Raw genomic sequence first — 18,718 nt, forward strand, 5'->3', positions numbered from 1 at the left:
GTCATAAAATTTGACATTACTAAATAATCTAATAATTTAAATCCTTTACAACAATTTTTTTTTAACATTTCTATTATTCCTTATCCCAACTATTTTTATTTTCTTCAAAACAAAATCAAGTTTACACTTTATTGTTTTTATCTCGTCCTGTTACCCTAAGGTTAAAAATGGGACGTGAAGCAGAATGTACACCAAAGCATATTGAATAAAAAGTCCTGTAACCTAAATTATTTTTGATTAATTTAATTACCTTTATTATTTTTATATATTTCTGTTAAATCATTGTAAAGTAATTAGTGTCAGCATGCTATTAGCAGGAAATGCCATGTGGCTGGAATTCATCCATCAGCTGTTCTTTAAAATTGTGGTTAAAGAATTTTTGCTGAGTAATAATTATTCAAATATTTTCAAAATAGAGCATAAAAAATCTGTTACGACCTTCTAAATACGCTTTTGACATTAAATAACACACACAGACCTTTAAATTATTTTAATCCAATATCGTAATGGTGCCTGAGGCTGAGTCAATCAGTGGCCACAATACTTAACAGCTTGCTCTGATTGGTTTGGTCTCCTCTGGTGACAAATACTACAGTAGTATTGATATTTTTAGTTTGTTTCGCCATTTTTGCTTTAAAATGGCCAAAAATACACAAGATTATGCTTAAAATAAAATAAAAAAATTTAATCCGCAGAAAAAGTGAAGCCGCAATCTTCAAAGTGTAATGTGGCGAGGGACAACTGTACAGTATTTGATCATTTAATGCTAAAACTCCCACCTGTTACTCCATTTAGTGACAAAGTTGCCTGACACGGGCCAATACTCATTTTGAGTTGTTCAATACGTGTATTATCAGTTAAAGGAGCCATATGTAAGAAGTGTATGTCAAGTCATCATTAAATGGCCCTGATATGTCAAAAGGCATTAATAAGTCATGTTCTTTTTTAATACCTCTATAACTGATAACAGTAGTTCAGTCGGGATATGTTCATTTCAAAATTAGATTTACAGCCCCGAAATCTTGTTATTGTTTTCTTTTCGATGTCCCGCCCTCCATCGTTTTAACCAATTAGAAAGTCTGTAAGTGTGTCACATCCGGGTTGCCAGTTACACACCGCCCTCTTCGTCCAGCTACTGCCACTGGTAAAGTTACTAAACATGTCAGACCTTAGTAAATCTAAAAGGCGTCGTTACGATTCTCAACTTATTCATAACAAAGCCAGGAACAAAACGAGGATTCGCATCGGGGACGCCTTTGAAAGATGGAGACGATTGAAGGCGGAGAAGATTTTTCCATCTGACGCCAAACTTGCTAATTCCCTCCTTGATAGGTAAGTCAGGCATTTACGTTTTCTTATTACTTGTAATAAATTGACATTTTGTATGTGAACTATATTGTCCAATACAGTATATGATCTTGTCTAACAAAGCGGGTATGTTCGTGCAACGAATGCTTAGGAGCGAAGCAACATCACACTAGTGTAATGCTTTTAGCATGCTAGCCCGGTCAATGACACATCAACATATAGGCTAACAGGGGAAATATATACCCGTTAGCATGTATCTCGATGTGTATTCGAACTGACAGAGCAAAAGATATTTTCGACAAATAAAATCTATGTAGATATGGGTAGTGTCAGTGCCTAATTTGTTCTCAATATGCTGATACGCTGAGGAAATGGGTACCAACATTAGCAAGGCTGTCATGGCAATGTGAAACGTATGGAGACAGCCAAATCACATGATAAAATAATTCCTCATTTGTGTTTGCATATTGTGGACTACATGTACCAAGTTATATGGCAATCTGAAACATTGAAACAGTAGCCTATAGGCATACCTTGGTAAAATGTCTCCTCTTAGTTTTGGGTTGAGCTGGATTCGGCTGTGTATCTGGCAACTTCAGTCAGGGAGAGAGGGAGGGGACTACAGAATTTTGACCGTGATAGCGGTACCATTTTTGGCCAGATTCTTACATATGGCTCTTTCAAAAAAAAGACAAAAAGGTACATTTATTTTTAAGAGTTACAAGCAAATGGCACCAGGTGTTTTTGTGGCAATAAGTGTGCAGCTTGTCTGTCGTGTTTGTGGTGTTTTGTGGCAGTGCTCACCTTTATTTGTAGTGTGTCGTTTCATTCATCCTTTGTCTATACCGCTTGTCCTCATTACAGTCACAGGTGATCTGGAGCCTATTCCATCTGATTTGAGTCGATGCTTGACTGTTGCTCATTTGAAAGGGTAAAATAGATTTTTTTTTAATCTTTCATTTTCCCACTAAACTATAAATGCATGGGCTTTTCTGGAAATTCCTACACCTTCCAATACAATACTGTCCTTAAAATGGCATCAAATGACGCTCAAACACAAGCCAGTTTTAAATCATGCAGTGGTGTCTTAAAGAGTAATAACAAAACACACACATTGTTGGTATTTTTGAATAAAACTATATTGCTTGTATTTTCAAAGAACAGCACACTTTACGCAGGAGTACTAGCTGTTGCGTTTCATGCGGAAAAAGAGATGCCCTGATCACTGGGGTCTTTGTCTACGACAGCGAGGTACATTACCGTATACCCCCCTTCAAAATAAACTTGTGTTCCCAAGATCACTTAAGAAATTAGACCGAAAATGTGGGGTTTACTTCCTCATAGTAAGAGTGATTGAATGTGAGGATATAATAAGGCGAAGATGCAGGACTCCTGCACGACGATCTGTGAGCTGATTGGCTGAGAGGATCTGCTGTGGACAAAAATGTGCATGCTAGCGCATGCGCATGTGCAGGCTGTGTTTGGGTCCGTCCACCCGCTCCAACTTCTCAAAGTGTTTCCTAGCATTACGGATATTGATGAGGGTGGCTGCAGAAGCTGTCAAGAAAAAACTAAGATGTAAAGATGTGTTTAACAGATGTGTGACGTTTATCGGGCATTACTTACGAATAGACGGGTCTGACATGATGACCATGACATATGTGTTGGAGGTGAAGACGTCGATGAAGGCCGCAAAGTTGGAGTTCCTTACTTCCATGCTCTGGAACGAGGCCGCCAGTTTACTGAAATACAGAAAAATGACTCGTAATTTTACATATATACAGTATGGAACTAGTAGAATGTAGAGCTGCATGGTTTATCAACAACGAATCGACATCAAGGTTTTGATTAGTGCATAACCGCAAGAGGCATTTTTTTTCCTCCGCCGCCACCGGCTTTTGAGCAACAGCCATGTTCGCCAATCAGAATTGTTGAGCCTCGCATTTCTTCGTCTCTCGCTTCAAACAAGTTTTACACACACAGGAAGCACAGACAGACAGCCCCGCTACTACGATTCGCGGCAAAGTAACAAAAATTAGGAGGAAACAGATATTATTTCAAAAAAGCCATGTCCCGTTGTGGTAACATCTCAGCTTCAAATAGGATGGGCAATATGAACCCCTCAACACGGACGAACGAGTGAGAATGCCTGCCGTGATGACGTGACGTCAACAAACAAAAAGACAATGTCAGACCTCGTTTTAACATCTGCGGAAAAAATGCACTTTAAGATGTTTAATATTCATTTAAGTGAAATTTTTGCTTACAGAAATGAGTCCATTTTATTTTTTGTTTGTTTATTTGTTTAGGATAAAGCCTTCCAACTACAGTACAATGGCAAAACATTCTACAGTAATGAGAAATTAAAGCTAATATCCTTTTAAATGGTTACTTCCATTATTATATATTATGATTAGTTTACATTATAAACACTGTATAGTAGTTAAATAATTATTTCTTCAGTTTAAGAGCATGATGTAGACAAAACCTCTGAGTCAGTTTGCGTAAAGCCAAATATTATTGAAACTAATTTATTATATATTGTTTTAATGAGTATCACCCTGAGACAAGAATATGTAATTGACAGTCTAAATGTAACATGTCTTCCTTCACTTGTTATTTTCGCATTTTTATGCATAAAAACATAAAAATCGCAAATCAAAAATCCCAATCGCAATTTTGGGGAGAAAAATCATAATTGGGTTTATTCTCAAAATTGTGCAGCCCTAATAGAATGTCACTCAGACGTCCACCAAGTCAGAACAATCCTGTTCATATGATTGGGTGGCAGTATTACAAAGCATTACAACATGGGTCCCTACAATGACACACACACAGCAAGTTTTTTTCACTGCCGCTCCACTTGTTGGATCTGCTGGGTAAGTACCTGACTTAACCCTTAAGTTAACTTCACACTTAAAGGGGAACTGTGCCCTTTTGGGGGAATTTTGCCCATTATCCAGTCCCTATTTGAGACAAAAACACATGGCTTTCTTTGTTCTGTGCGTTCTAAATATGCTAGAAAAAGGAAAAAACAATTAATCTATTCCGCCTATAAAACTTCCAACAACACTCCATTGACATGCCGTGACCTGAATATTAACTAAGCTATGGGACAATGTAAGAACTAACACAGAGGAACTACTTTTCTGGCGTAGTGATACATTGCCTTGCTCCTCACCTACAATACAATGCGATAGGACAACAATTTGTACTGACTGAGAAAGAAGAATCATATGAATGAGCTCATATTTCATTATTTTGTTTGTATTCGGTTAGCTCGACTGTGTATACAGTTGTGATATCAAGCGAAGCGTGCTTCATCTATCAGAACCAACATCATGGTGATTGTCCGCCTGGTCCAGCTGGTCTGTTCCAGTTAATGTTGGTTAGATGGAAAACAGTTTCTTCCACTGCAGGGTTGGTTAGCGCAAACAATTTTTCAGTGTCCTCTCCGCCAGATACAAGACGCATTTTCATTACCGTATTTTTCGGACTATAAGTCGCAGTTTTTTTCATAGTTTGGCTATTTATGCGTCATATAACGTACACTTATTCAGCCTGTTGTTCACTATTCTTTATTTATTTTAAATTGCCTTTAAAATATCTATTCATGGTGTTGGGTTTTATCAAAATTTCCCCAAAAAATGTGACTTATACTCCAGTGCGACTTATATATGTTTTTTTCCTTCATTATGCATTTTTGGCCGGTGCGACTTATACTCAGGAGCGACTTATGTGTGGAATTATTAAAACATTACCATAAAATATCAAATAATATTATTTAGCTCAGTGGTCCCCAACCTTTTTGTAGCTGCGGACCGGTCAACGCTTGAAAATTTGTCCCACGGACCGGGGGGGGGAATTTTTTTTTTTTCTTTTCTATTTTTTTTTTCTTCATAAAAAATACAATCATGTGTGCTTACGGACTGTATCCCTGCAGACTGTATTGATCTATATTGATATAGAATGTATATATTGTGTTTTTTATGTTGATTTAATTTAAAAAAATCAATACATTTTTTTATTTCTTGTACCAATCGGTCCGCGGACCGGTACTGGGCTACGGCCCGGTGGTTGGGGACCACTGATTTAGCTCATTCACGTAAGAGACTAGACGTATAAGATTTCATCGGATTTAGCTATTAGGAGTGACAGATTGTTTGGTAAACGTATAGCATGTTCTATATGTTATAGTTATTTAAATGACTCTTACCTAATATGTTACGTTAACATACCAGGCATGTTCTCAGTTGGTTATTTATGCGTCATATAACGTACACTTATTCAGCCTGTTGTTCACTATTCTTTATTTATTTTAAATTGCCTTTAAAATATCTATTCTTGGTGTTGGGTTTTATCAAATAAATTTCTCCAAAAAATGTGACTTATACTCCAGTGCGACTTATATATGTTTTTTTCCTTCATTATGCATTTTCGGCCGGTGCGACTTATACTCCGGAGGGACTTATAGTCCGAAAAATACGGTAACACTGCATGTCCCCAATTTCGGTCGGCATGGCTTGACAAGCTCCACATTTACAACACCAAGTCATGCCGACTCTCTCGGCCCTCGTCTGCTCCAACGTTTCACCCTCTCTTCTTGTTTCTATGACCAATAGATCATATTTTGTATATTCAAGCTCAAAAAGATAAGGTTTTAGATAGAGATGTCTGACAATAACGGACTGCCGATATTATCGGCCGATAAATGCTTTAAAATGTAATATCGGAAATTATCGGTATCGGTTTCAAAAAATAAAATGTATTACTTTTTAAAACGCCGCTGTGTACACGGACGTAGGAAGAAGTACAGAGCGCCAATAAACCTTAAAGGCACTGCCTTTGCGTGCCGGCCCAATCACATAATATCTACGGCTTTTCACACACACAAGTGAATGCAAAGCATGCTTGGTCAACAGCCATACAGGTCACACTGAGGGTGACCGTATAAACAACTTTAACACTGTTACAAATATGCGCCACACTGTGAACCCACACCAAACAAGAATGACAAACATTTCGGGAGAACATCCGCACCGTAACACAACATAAACCCAACAGAACAAATACCCAGAACCCCTTGCAGCACTAACTCTTCCGGGACGCTACAATATACACCCCCCGCTACCCCCTATCCCCCCACCTCAACCCCGCCCACCTCAACCTCCTCATGCTCTCTCAGGGAGAGCATGTCTCAAATTCCAAGCTGCTGTTTTGAGGCATGTTAAAAAAAAAAAAAGCACTTTGTGACTTCAATAATAAATATGGCAGTGCCATGTTGACATTTTTTTCCATAACTTGAGTTGATTTATTTTGGAAAACCTTGTTACATTGTTTAATGCATCCAGCGGGGCATCACAACAAAATTAGGTATAATAATGTGTTAATTCCACGACTGTATATATCGGTATCGGTTGATATCGGAATCGGTAATTAAGAGTTGGACAATATCGGAATATCGGATATCGGCAAAAAAGCCAATTTTTGGACATCTCTAGTTTTAAATCCTTATTTGTCCCAAAATGATTGTTTCTTACAAAGTCTGTGGTAACAAACACAGAACACTCTCTCGATGTTGTTGACGAAAGTAGCGTTTGCTGCGATGCGCTTTGTGAAATAAATGCACCCAGGATAGAAGATACGCTAATGTTTAAATGCACCAAAATACTGTAAATATTACATGTTATCTGCTATCATATACTGTATATAAAATGTTGGAGGTTTTTTAGAGGGAATTATAGTCAATACCCATTACCTGCATTGTGAACCGCCTCTTGCTAGCAGTTTTTTTTACTATTTAGAATGCACAGAAAATGGAAGGACATATGTGTTGTTGTCTCACATAAGAATTGTGGATAATGGGCAAAATTCCCCCAAAAAAGTGCAGTTCCACTTTAAGTGAAAATTATTTGTGCGTCTTACATTTCAGCTTTGTTTAATAGGTGGAAAACCAAAAAGTTATTAGTTTTTCTAGTGCAGTCCTTCATTTTATTGTTAAACTATGCCGTGTTGTGGTCCAATACAAAAAATAAATAAATTGCTGAGTGACGCAAAAGGTCCCCGGGGCCCATTTTGGAAACACCTGATAAGGATCTACAGCAGGGTTCTTCAAGGTTGTTTAGGCAAAGGACCGCAAAACTGGTTGAGCGATGGAGCATGGACCCCGTACTTAAATATCTTCTAAAAAATCGCGTTTTATATTAAACTGGTCATAAAAGGTAAATTGGTATTGTACGATACGAAGATATTAAAAAAATAGCAGTGGTGCCACTAATTGCTAGCTATCAACTAGTCCGCAAATTGCTAGCTGGCAAATGGTGCGTGAATCACTAGCTGAAAACTACAGAGCTAATCGCTAGCTGAAAACTAGAGCGCTAATCGCTAGCCGGCAAATAGAGGGCAAATCGCTAGCTGGAAACTGCCGCACTAATTGCTAGTTATCTTGAATGCTAACATGAATACAATAATATAATTGTCTTCATCGTTTTCATTTTAAAGGTACGGTGAGTAGGGTGTCCATGCAAATGCTATTTATAAACAACACTACAGTGTATTGGATTGATGTTATTGTGTATTTAAAAACATTTAAACTTGGGGAAAATAATATATATGTAAAATTCCAATCAGCTAATTATTTTACAAACCTCACCCTGGTGTCATGGACCACCTGTTGAAGACCTCAGATCGACACTGCATGAACAAGATGTTCAACATTTACACATTTCTTTACTTAATATGCACTGTTAGCTGTTATAATTCCCTCGCTCAGCCAGCGACCTTCACTGTAACACAGGTGCTAAACAAAGACACACGGGTGCTGGATGAAGCCTGTGAGCTACACAGACTCTCTGGTATTCGACACCCAGAGTTTCAATGACACACAAGTGCTGGATGAACAAGCTTCACAGACTCACAGATATTTGAATCCTGTGTGTTTCACTGACACACGAGTAGGGATGGGTAGCTTTCACATTTGAATTGATACCGGTAATCAACGGTACCAATTTGCGCACTTTGGATCACTGGAGGCTTACTTTAGGTTAGAGAGTTTTTTATCAGGCTGACTTGCTTTGTTGGCATGGAAAACTGTAACATTAACTAGAGGCAATTAATCTTGAATCGACTCTTGAGTGCTTTGTGAGGTAATGTTTCCTCGTTTTTTACCTACAAAGTGTGCAGCATTATTGCGAGTGTTATTTAAATATAGCACAAGTAACATGTTTTTAAAAGTGGCGATGGGTGCCTGGGTATTAGATTCACTTGAACGAATGACTCAAAAGAACTTGAGTCAGTACACATACAGTGCATCCGGAAAGTATTCACAGCACTTCACTTTTACCACATTTTGTTATGTCCTCAAAATTCTACACACAATACCCCATAATGACAATGTGAAAAGGTTTTTTTATTTTATTTTTGCAAATGTATTAAAAATAAAACACTAAAAAAAATCACATTTACATAAGTATTCACAGCCGCTGCTTAATACTTTGTTGATGCACCTTTGGCAACAATTAAGACTCAAGACTTTACGAATACGATGCCAAAAGCTTGGCACACCTGTCTTTGGGCAGTTTTGCCCATTCCTCCTTGTCCCCAAACACCATCAGATTGGATGGGAAGTGTTGCTGCATTTATCTTCATCTAGTCAGGGAGGTGACCAAGAACCCAATGCTCACTCTGTCAGAGCTACAGCATTCCTCTGTGGAGAGAGGAGAACCTTCCAGAATGACAACCATCTCTACAGCAAACCACCAATCAGTCTTGTATGGTATAGTGACCAGGTGGAAGGCATTTCTTAGTAAAAATGTTTGCCAAAATGCACCTGACAGACTTTTAGACCATGAGAAACGTTCTGCTCTGATGAGACAAAGATTGAACTCTTTGGCGTGAACGCCAGGCATCATGTTTGGAGGAAACCAGGCACCACTTATCACCAGGCTAATACCATCCCTACAGTGAAACACGGTGATGGCAGCATCATGCTGTGGGAATGGTTTTCAGCAGCAACAAGGAGACTAGTCAGGATAGAAAGAAAGATGAATGCAGCAATGTACAGAGACATCCTGGATTAAAACCAACGTTTTCCACCCAATCTGATGGATTTTGAGAGGTGCTGCAAAGAGGAATGGGTAAAGATAGGTGTGCTCAGCTTGTGGCATCAACAAAGTATTGAGCAAATGCTGTGAATACTTATGTACTTGTAATTTTTTTTTTTACTTTAAATAAATTTGCAAAATTTAAAAAAAAAACTTGGGGTATTGTCTGTAGAAGCTTGAGGTTAAAATTAATGTATTCCATCTTCGAATAAGGCTGTAACATAACAAAATGTGGTCAAGTTAAGTGCTGTGAATACTTTCCGGATGCACTGTAACAAACCATTTTACAACTCCTGATCACAACATAACATCTCGCCTTGCACTTTTTGTCCGTTCATTTAAAAGAAATAAGCAGATGGTGTGCAGAGGGATAGTTTTGCACCATTAACTTACCTACAGCTGAGTTTGAATTGTTTGATAATGTTACTGATCTTCTCGAAGCGGTGAGCATCACGTTGCTCTTTACACTGGTAGTGGGAGATCACCTGCCATTTTAACACATCGCACACATAGGAAGTAGAGATTAATATATGCATTCAGAGTGCACGGACACCTTCTTTTGTAACAAACCTACCAGGAAAGTGGCTCTCTCAAAGAGAAGGACTTCATCTGCCTCGATAATCTGTGCAAAATTTGTCAGGTTTGTCTCCAGTTGCTGGACGTTTGGGATAAGCTGGTAAACTATGCTGGACCATGCCTGTGAAAATAGAGTTTAACAATATTGTCAGCACTTGTCAGGATTAAAAGGACCCATAGCGACCAGATGAACGAAATTTCGCAAACAAGTTCTCTTTATGTAATTTTGCTCCTGAAAATGAACCTGGCAGTTATTTTCCATAATATATACATTTTTTTACAGTTTTTGAGTAATCGGTAGATAATTTACTGTACATGCACGCAATACGCCACCCCTCTTGGTGTGATGTCATCTACAGAACTGGAGCCCATTTCCCCGCATAGACAGTGTGGATAAAGTAATGTAAAACTTATATTTTTTATCACTTAGTAGCCCCTGTCACCCTGGTCCACAATTACTTCAAGTTATAATTTTTAAAATGTTTGCTGCAAATTACATTCCTCTCGCTTGGTCCGTCCCATTTTTGTTCGAGTTAATTTGACTGGAGCGGTCCATATTTTCCTCATATTCCACATTTGTCCCCATCATTTGGAAATGTATGCAGGCTGACCCATTATTTACTACTTGTATTGGTACAACCTACAGCAATGCATCTAGCAGACGTATTTGATCATTCCTTCAAATTCTGCAATAAAGAACATGATTTTTAATGGATTTGCTACCAAAACAACTATATGAAATTGCCTCTAGTCTTCTGTAGGTGATGCCAGCAGACTGATGCAGGCCCGTCCACATTTTGGAGAAAAGTGGCCAAAAAATGTGCTAAAAATCACAAAAAAAATAATCAAGCCTATAATCTCTACTGTGTCTATTTTGGGGTGAATTCTTCCTGTAGGCATACTTTTTAGGTCCAGAACTATGAAATAAGTGCCAATGTTGTCAGCATTAGAATGGCTCATTAATATCTAAAAAATAATGCATGTGAAACAGTCAAAAAGGCCAACCTTGTACAAGGTTTCATCCCATATGGACGTCCTGAAGCATGTGCAGGCCAAAGGTCGGGAGAGTCTCTTTAAATCTTCCTCACGCTCTTTGAAAATCTGTAGAGCAGCAAAACACAACAACAGCATTAACACTTGTACAAGTAAGATAAAGAGGTATTTTAAAATGATCTAGAAGAGTTGCTTTAAGCTAAACAATTCAGTGTGATTTAGTGAGTCGCTTAATGTCCTATCAGACTTGGATATGCTTTTTCACCATATTCAATTGCTTAAAAAGATAATTAGCATCAACTAAATTCCTTGTTACAATTTACAATAACACTGCCTACCCAGCAAAAGTCATTCAAACTCTTTTGATCAAATGGAGTTAAGCAAAATTCACTTTTTATAGATATTAAAACAGTAATGCTTGTCTTCAGAACCTGTGTATGACCAGCAAAAGTAAGAATAATCTATCATCTCCAGGGTTTCCCCCAGATTGCCAAAATACCTGTGGTGGTGGGAGCGTGGCTAAGGGCATGGTCAATATGACGCTATTATACAACTCGCATAATCTGAATTTATACATACATTTAAAACCAAACCAGTATTATTATTAATTAGTATTAACATAAATTTGTTTCTTATATATTTTTGCTTGATTTTTCAATTGTTGCTGCTTTTATTGTACAATGTACTTTGATTAGATTTTTTCAAGTTTATAGTGACTTTTCCAATACTTTAAGTGACTTTTTCTTTAAAAAAAAACACCTGCAACAAATCTAGCATTTTTTCTGGTGTTATTGGAGATTGCACTTGTTTTTAGAGAGTTGTTTATTTCTGTCGCTCCATGTCTGCAACAAACAGAAAGAGCTGCAGCGGGCCTGTCGTCACACTTGCTTCGCGCTGCTGCTTCAACTGCATTTTCTCTCCTTAAAAGCCGCCACTGCCCTCTTATTATTCGCACATTGCACATTTTGTAGATCGCTGTTCGCGGGTTACCACTATTAACTACATGTAGGGGAAACCCCGATCTCTCTAACTGGTTTGCTATACTTGACAGATGAGGCTCTCAAACAGTTTGTTCTGAAAGTCTGGGTTTTTATGACATAAAAATGACAAACCTGCTTTCACATGGACCACAGTGTTTATGTGCATCAGTTAACGGTAAAAAAACAAAGAAAGCAAGGGTTTCACTATACATCTAAAATAAAACACAGACCTCCGTCAAATATCCATCATTCAGCTACAGACATGAAGCTGGAGATTCCTAGATCCAAATATAAGCAGTTTGGCGATCGGTCTGTAACTGGTCAAAGACTTTAGAACAAGTTACTAGCCAAACTACAGCTCTATTACAGATTTACATTTATTTAAGACTAAACTTAAGAACAATTTATTTAAAACTAGTACTTAACATTATGGTTACACTTTTTTAATGAATTTTAACTTAATTTTCCATTGTTTTAGTATATATTTATTATGTGTTCTTGTTTTATACTTTGTCTTTCTTGCATTGTTGTACAGCACTTTGGTTCAGCTATAGCTGATGTAAGGGGCTTTACAAATGAAGTTTGTTTGATTGATTGTGAGAAAATTAAGTTTGATCATTTTCTGTAGCAAACCTAGCATGATGTTGCTATTAAAATGTGACTGTATTGTTAACACTTAAGCTCACCTCGCTGTACTCGTGTTGCTATCATTTGTGTCCTCCTGTCCCACTCCTTAATGTTACATTGTTGAGTCTGATATATGTTTTTGCAACGTTACAGTGTCTGTATGTAAAAAGTAGGTAAAATGTACAATTTTATTGACAGTGAAACACAGCTCATTAGCATTAAAGCTAGAGACACTACTAAACTATCAATGCTCTCCTTGCATATCACAGAGATCATTATCCTTCATCTTACCAGGTCTCTCTGGTCCTCCTGCACCAGATCCATTTTGTGCACGAGACAGAAGACTTTAGCGTCTGGGGAGTTCTGCAAGATGGCCTCCAGACACGACTGGTAGTAATGCATGTCTTTCTCTAGCTCGCGGCTTTCCACGTCAAATACATAAATAAGCACCTCCACGTTCCTGAAGATGTTGTCCCTCTGGCTGGTGAAGTAGTTCTCCATGAATGTGTCCTGCCTGGTGGGGTTGGGGAGATAGAAAACAATGGTTTTTTTGTATCCCCAACTAAATATATTAGACGGTGGCAACTTTAAAGCTGACTTTACCCTCCACAATCCCAGAGGTTCAGAACCAGATTGCCAAGAAACCGCACATGGGAGTGTTCCACATCAACTATATTTAAAAAAAGAATGACAACATATTCCAAGATGAGCTTCATAGAAACAAAGTACCAACTCTCTTCAGGTTCTTACTTGTAGCTCCAAGGCGCCGTGTGTCTCGAGCTATGTAATTGGCAAAGATTATTGATCTCATACTGGTCTTCCCAGACCCACTTTTCCCCATAAGTAACACCTGAAAACACAAATTTGACAAATCACTGGAATAAAATTGGGTAGAAGTGGGTAGTCAGTGTACAGCTTGGAAAGCAGTATACATGTTCCCCTCAATGAACGGCAGTTTCTCAGCATTATTCTATTAACCTACTCTATTTACATTATTATATACATACTATTGTTCTTGTGTTACTCATTGGGCTAGATCTGGAACCTCCGGTACTAAATTTCATGCCCTCTCGTGTGGTGGTATGACAAAGTTTTTTGAGTCCTTCAATCAATCAATCAATCAATGTTTATTTATATAGCCCTAAATCACAAGTGTCTCAAAGGGCTGCACAAGCCACAACGACATCCTCGGTACAGAGCCCACATACGGGCAAGGAAAACTCACCCCAGTGGGACGTCAATGTGAATGACTATGAGAAACCTTGGAGAGGACCGCATATGTGGGTAACCCCCCCCTCTAGGGGAGACCGAAAGCAATGGATGTCGAGTGGGTTTGACATAATATTGTGAAAGTCCAACACATCAGTGAAAGTCCAGTCCATAGTGGGACCAGCAGGAACCATCTCGAGCGGAGACGGGTCAGCAGCGTAGAGATGTCCCCATCCGATGCACAGGCTAGCGGTCCACCCCCGGGTTGGGAGCAGAGTAGAAAAGAAAAGAAAAGAAACGGCAGATCAACTGGTCTAAAAAGGGGAGTCTATTTAAAGGCTAGAGTATACAAATGAGTTTTAAGATGAGACTTAAATGCTTCTAATCCTTGAAATGAAACAAGGAAAAAGTTGTTACACTTTGGGGGTCATCCGGATCGCTGTCTGGATTCAGGATTTTAAATAGAATTCATTACTGTTGGGAGATATGTCTGGCGGATGTTAGTGCTCTCTGATTCCTTCTCCCAGTACAGTGGTACCTCAACTTAAGAGTGTTTTGAGATAAGAGCAGTCCCTCTGCTAATTGTTATGCTTTAAGATGCAAGCAAAAATGTGAGTTAAAGCAACCCTGTTAGTTGCTGTAGCAAATGTCAGTGATCCCCGTAAGATCTGCCCAAACATCTTGTCTTATTCACTAGCATTAGCTTATAGCTAGAGATGGACATAACTTTGTTTTATAAACCATGGGAAGAAAGAAAGTGAGTGTAAGGAACAGTGCTGAGAAGAAGGGGATTGATATTCAAGAAATAAAGAAAATAAATAAATCATCAAAAACATGACCAAGCGTGTAACCAACTTGGCAAAGCAATTTGAGCGTATCACTGCTAGTCCCCGCCATACTTAAGCAGAATGAGCTGATAACGCAAGTCAAAGACGATTAAATTATATCTAAATGGTGGACATTTATCCATGAAAATATGGAAACGCTGCTGATGGTTTGTTTGACAGAGAAACAGCTGAAAGGAGTTATCGTAAAAGTCCACTCTCCATGGTAAGAGCTGTACATCATCATTACATCACTTCATTAAACTGCTGTAGTTGTTAGGAGTTTATGCTATTGTATTGGTTTTATACTGTATTTTTTCCCTAAAATGTTTTTTTTTTTACTTTTTAAAGGCATGTTACATATTTAAATTGTGCTGTTTTGGGGAGGCCAAACACCAAGAAATTGATTTAAATTAATTTAAATGGGAAACGTTGATTTGAGATACAAGTGTTTTGAGTTAAGAGCTCCATCACAGAATCTTGTAAGATGAGGTACTACAATATATTTTTGGTAAAAAAATAATAAATTCAGAATTACTTTTGCTTTTTGTAATGGATATTTATTTTAATTATTGTTGCATTTGAAATAAAATAAATGAAATATTTCCACAAATGTATTTATTTTTTTACTCTCAACACAATTATTTTTTTGACCCGTCTCCGCTCGGGATGGTTTCCTGCTGGCTCCACTATGGACTGGACTTTCGCTGATATGTTGGATCCACTATGGACTGGACTTTCACAATATTATGTCAGACCCACTCGACATCCATTGCTTTCGGTCTCCCCAAAAGGGGCGGGGGTTACCCACATATGCGGTCCTCTCCAAGGTTTCATTCACATCGACGTCCCACTGGGGTGAGTTTTTCCTTGCCCTTATGTGGGCTCTGTACCGAGGATGTCATTGTGGCTTGTGCAGCCCTTTGAGACACTTGTGATTTAGGGCTATATAAATAAACATTGATTGATTATTTTTTTATTTATATAACAACCTATTTTTTGGTTTTCGGGAATTGTTTTCTTCACTAACAAACTGGGAATCTTTTTCTTCACTAACAAAATTATGCTTTCTTAATGGGCTGCAACGCTTTATATTTGCCTCAATGCGTATTTTACGGAAAATAGTTTAAATAAACTACATATAAATGTTTTATATCTGCTTGCCATAACCTACATTCTTGATTTCATAATTAAAGCACATCATCAACATTGAAATTGCACTTTTAACGTGTGCAGTGATAAAAATAAGAATACAAAAAACTCTCAACTCTTCGCCGCCAACACACCACCCAGTGTTGCCAACTCTTCAGTAAGGAAAGTAGCTATTGGCTGTCCTAAAAGTTGCGAGATGACATCGCTGCCTCATTTGCATAATAGGTTGCAATTGATGCTGTAGGAGAGAGGAATAACTGAGAGAAAAAAAGTGAGTCCAACCAAACTTTCTTCTGCTGATTCTTAGCTTGTTTTCTTTAAATATAAATTATAAAAAATATTAGAGAATCAAAGGTTTGGTTGTTATCATTGGTCATCAACAATTGAGAACAGAGAAATGGATATTGGAACAGTGTAGGTCTGACTTGGTAGGATATGGACAGCAAGGAGAGAGAGAGAGAGAGAGAGAGAGAGAGAGAGAGAGAGAGAGAGAGAGAGAGAGAGAGAGAGAGAGAGAGAGAGAGAGAGACAGAGACAGAGACAGAGACAGAGAGAGAGAGAGAGAGAGAGAGAGAGAGAGAGAGAGAGAGAGAGAGAGAGAGAGAGAGAGAGAGAGAGAGAGAGAGAGATCAGAAGGCATAAGAAAAAGTATCTGCATTTGATTGTTTACATTTGATTATTAACAATCCGGGGAGGGTGTTAGTTAAGGGTTGTAGCTGCCTGGAGGGGAACTTTTATTGCTGTTTTGAAGAAGAATAGAGATGCCCTTTCTTTTATACCTGTTGGGAGCGCATTCCAAATTGATGTGGCATAGAAAGAGAACGAGTTAAGACCTTTGTTTGTTCGGAATCTGGGTTTAACGTGGTTAGTGGAGCTCCCCCTGGTGTTGTGGTTATGGCGGTCATTTACGTTAAGGAAGTAGTTTGACATGTACTTCGGTATCAGGGAGGTGTAGCGGATTTTATAGACTAGGCTCAGTGCAAGTTGTTTTACCCGTCTCCACTCGGGATGGTTTCCTGTTGGCCCCGCTGTGGACTGGACTCCCGCTGATGTGTTGGATCCACTGTGGACTGGACTTTCACAATGTTATGTCAGACCCACTCGACATCCGTTGCTTTCGGTCTCCCCTAGAGGGGGGGGGTTACCCACATATGCGGTCCTCTCCAAGGTTTCTCATAGTCATTCACCGACGTCCCACTGGGGTGAGTTTTTCCTTGCCCGTATGTGGGCTCTGTACCGAGGATGTCGTTGTGGCTTGTACAGCCCTTTGAGACACTTGTGATTTAGGGCTATATAAATAAACATTGATTGATTGATTGATACTCTGTCCTCCACCCTGAGCCAGCCCACTTTGGAGAAGTGGGTAGGAGTGAGGTGGGATCTGGGGTGGAGGTCTAGAAGTAATCTGACTAGATTGTTCTGGGATGTTTGGATTTTAGATTTGAGGGTCTCCACTCTGCTCGTACAGAAGACCGACTGCCTGTGAGTGCTTTGGAACGGGGGAGGGACTCACGTCAGCAACCGCCACTGCTCATTGAGGACAGTAACTGCAGCATGCTTGCACTTCAGAGTCTCCAAGACACGAGAATAGTCTCCAAGACACAAGAAAAGTCTCCAATAACACCTGAAAAAGTTGCTAGATTTGCTACTAGTAGCTGTTTACAAAAACAGCTTGGAAAGTTGCCAGATTTAGCAACAAAGTTGGCAACACTGACATCCCAGCTCTCGTGTGCGCTCTATTGCAGCGGCCGAGCAAAAACTATGTCCAGGTATTTAAAGTTCCCCGCAGTCCTTGCGGTTCTAAATTTATATTAGCTACACCCATTTACTGTTTGTTTGAAGCAACAGATTATAAATCAAAGCTTTTTTCCTAATCTAATTAATTGTGTAATCGTTGCAGCCCCAACAAGTATTACATTCCCAATTGCTTGTTTACTAGAATTCTTTCACCAAAAAAACTACAATGAATTGTATGTCAAACAATACAAGAGTTCTTATAAATACAATTCCTTTCGTCTTGTTTTATTAATTTAACACTATGATTTATTCATAAGCTCGGCAATTTGCTGTAATTAAGGATTGCACTTCATCGCAGAGAGCTGTTTTTCATCGCAGAGAGCTGTTTGTAATCTGCTGGTTGTTATTTGTCATTAGGGAAGCAGTGGAAGTTGTACACACTGGAAACTACAACCACAGTAACACACATGGTGCTCGAATACCCCCTCTGACAATATCATTTACGACTCAAATGGTGTGACTGAGCTGCTGACCTTTTTCTTCATGGCTGAGCTGGACATCCCCTTATGCAGACACGATGGAAGCTTCCTGTGAGCAGCAGATCAGATGACTTCTGGCTGGGTCCTCTTGCTGCTCAGCTGAGGGACAAATATTTTCACTGAGGTGTTTAACTTCCACTGCGCCTAACAAACATCACGTGGTTAAAAGCTACAGCAACCTGATATAAATATGTAGACTATATTCGCCAGCAGGCTGTGTTTTTAGACGGAATTACAACTTCTTAGCCGCCAACTAACTTATCTACGCCCAGGCTATGCCCCCGTAACAACTTGGAAGCTAATGCTAAATTGCCTAGCAAGAAAAAACGCTCCAGATTTATGCCAGGTAGTTTAGCCAGGTTTAGCTGCTAGCTAAACTAAATTCGACCAGAAATAATGCATCTTACTTACCCGACCTGGACAGAGAGGTTACGTGTATTCAATCAATCGTACACATAGGGTTGCTGGGGTTTAACGAGTCCACTTGTGTACATTACTTGATGGGATCAGGCATTGGAGTAGCGCTCAGCTGCTTCCTGTTTACGCCGCAGTCACATGACGGGACGAAAACGTACACCCTCAGTTTTGTCTGAAAGGCAACAAATACGTTTTGTTGGTCGATTTCTTAACAACAGCATGTGTTGTACCATCTCATTTGTAATAAAAATCAA

At 38.9% G+C, this 18,718-nt stretch overlaps 1 protein-coding gene across 1 annotated transcript; it reads right to left on the minus strand.

Annotated features, from left to right (window-relative positions):
- Positions 1–2,429: 2,429 nt before the first annotated feature.
- On the minus strand, positions 2,430–18,613 carry rraga (Ras-related GTP binding A). Its single transcript, XM_062047998.1, has 10 exons — positions 18,459–18,613; positions 18,042–18,146; positions 13,337–13,436; positions 13,190–13,256; positions 12,878–13,100; positions 10,992–11,087; positions 9,985–10,107; positions 9,804–9,895; positions 2,935–3,050; positions 2,430–2,865 (listed from the first exon to the last, which is right to left on the minus strand). The coding sequence occupies exons 2-10, from the start codon at positions 18,066–18,068 to the stop codon at positions 2,762–2,764; spliced, it is 948 nt and encodes a 315-aa protein (XP_061903982.1). The 5' UTR covers positions 18,069–18,146; positions 18,459–18,613; the 3' UTR covers positions 2,430–2,761.
- Between the last annotated feature and the right edge of the window lie 105 nt (positions 18,614–18,718).

The sequence above is a fragment of the Entelurus aequoreus genome, linkage group LG05 (genome assembly GCF_033978785.1).
Source record: "Entelurus aequoreus isolate RoL-2023_Sb linkage group LG05, RoL_Eaeq_v1.1, whole genome shotgun sequence".
NCBI classification, from domain to species: domain Eukaryota; kingdom Metazoa; phylum Chordata; class Actinopteri; order Syngnathiformes; family Syngnathidae; genus Entelurus; species Entelurus aequoreus.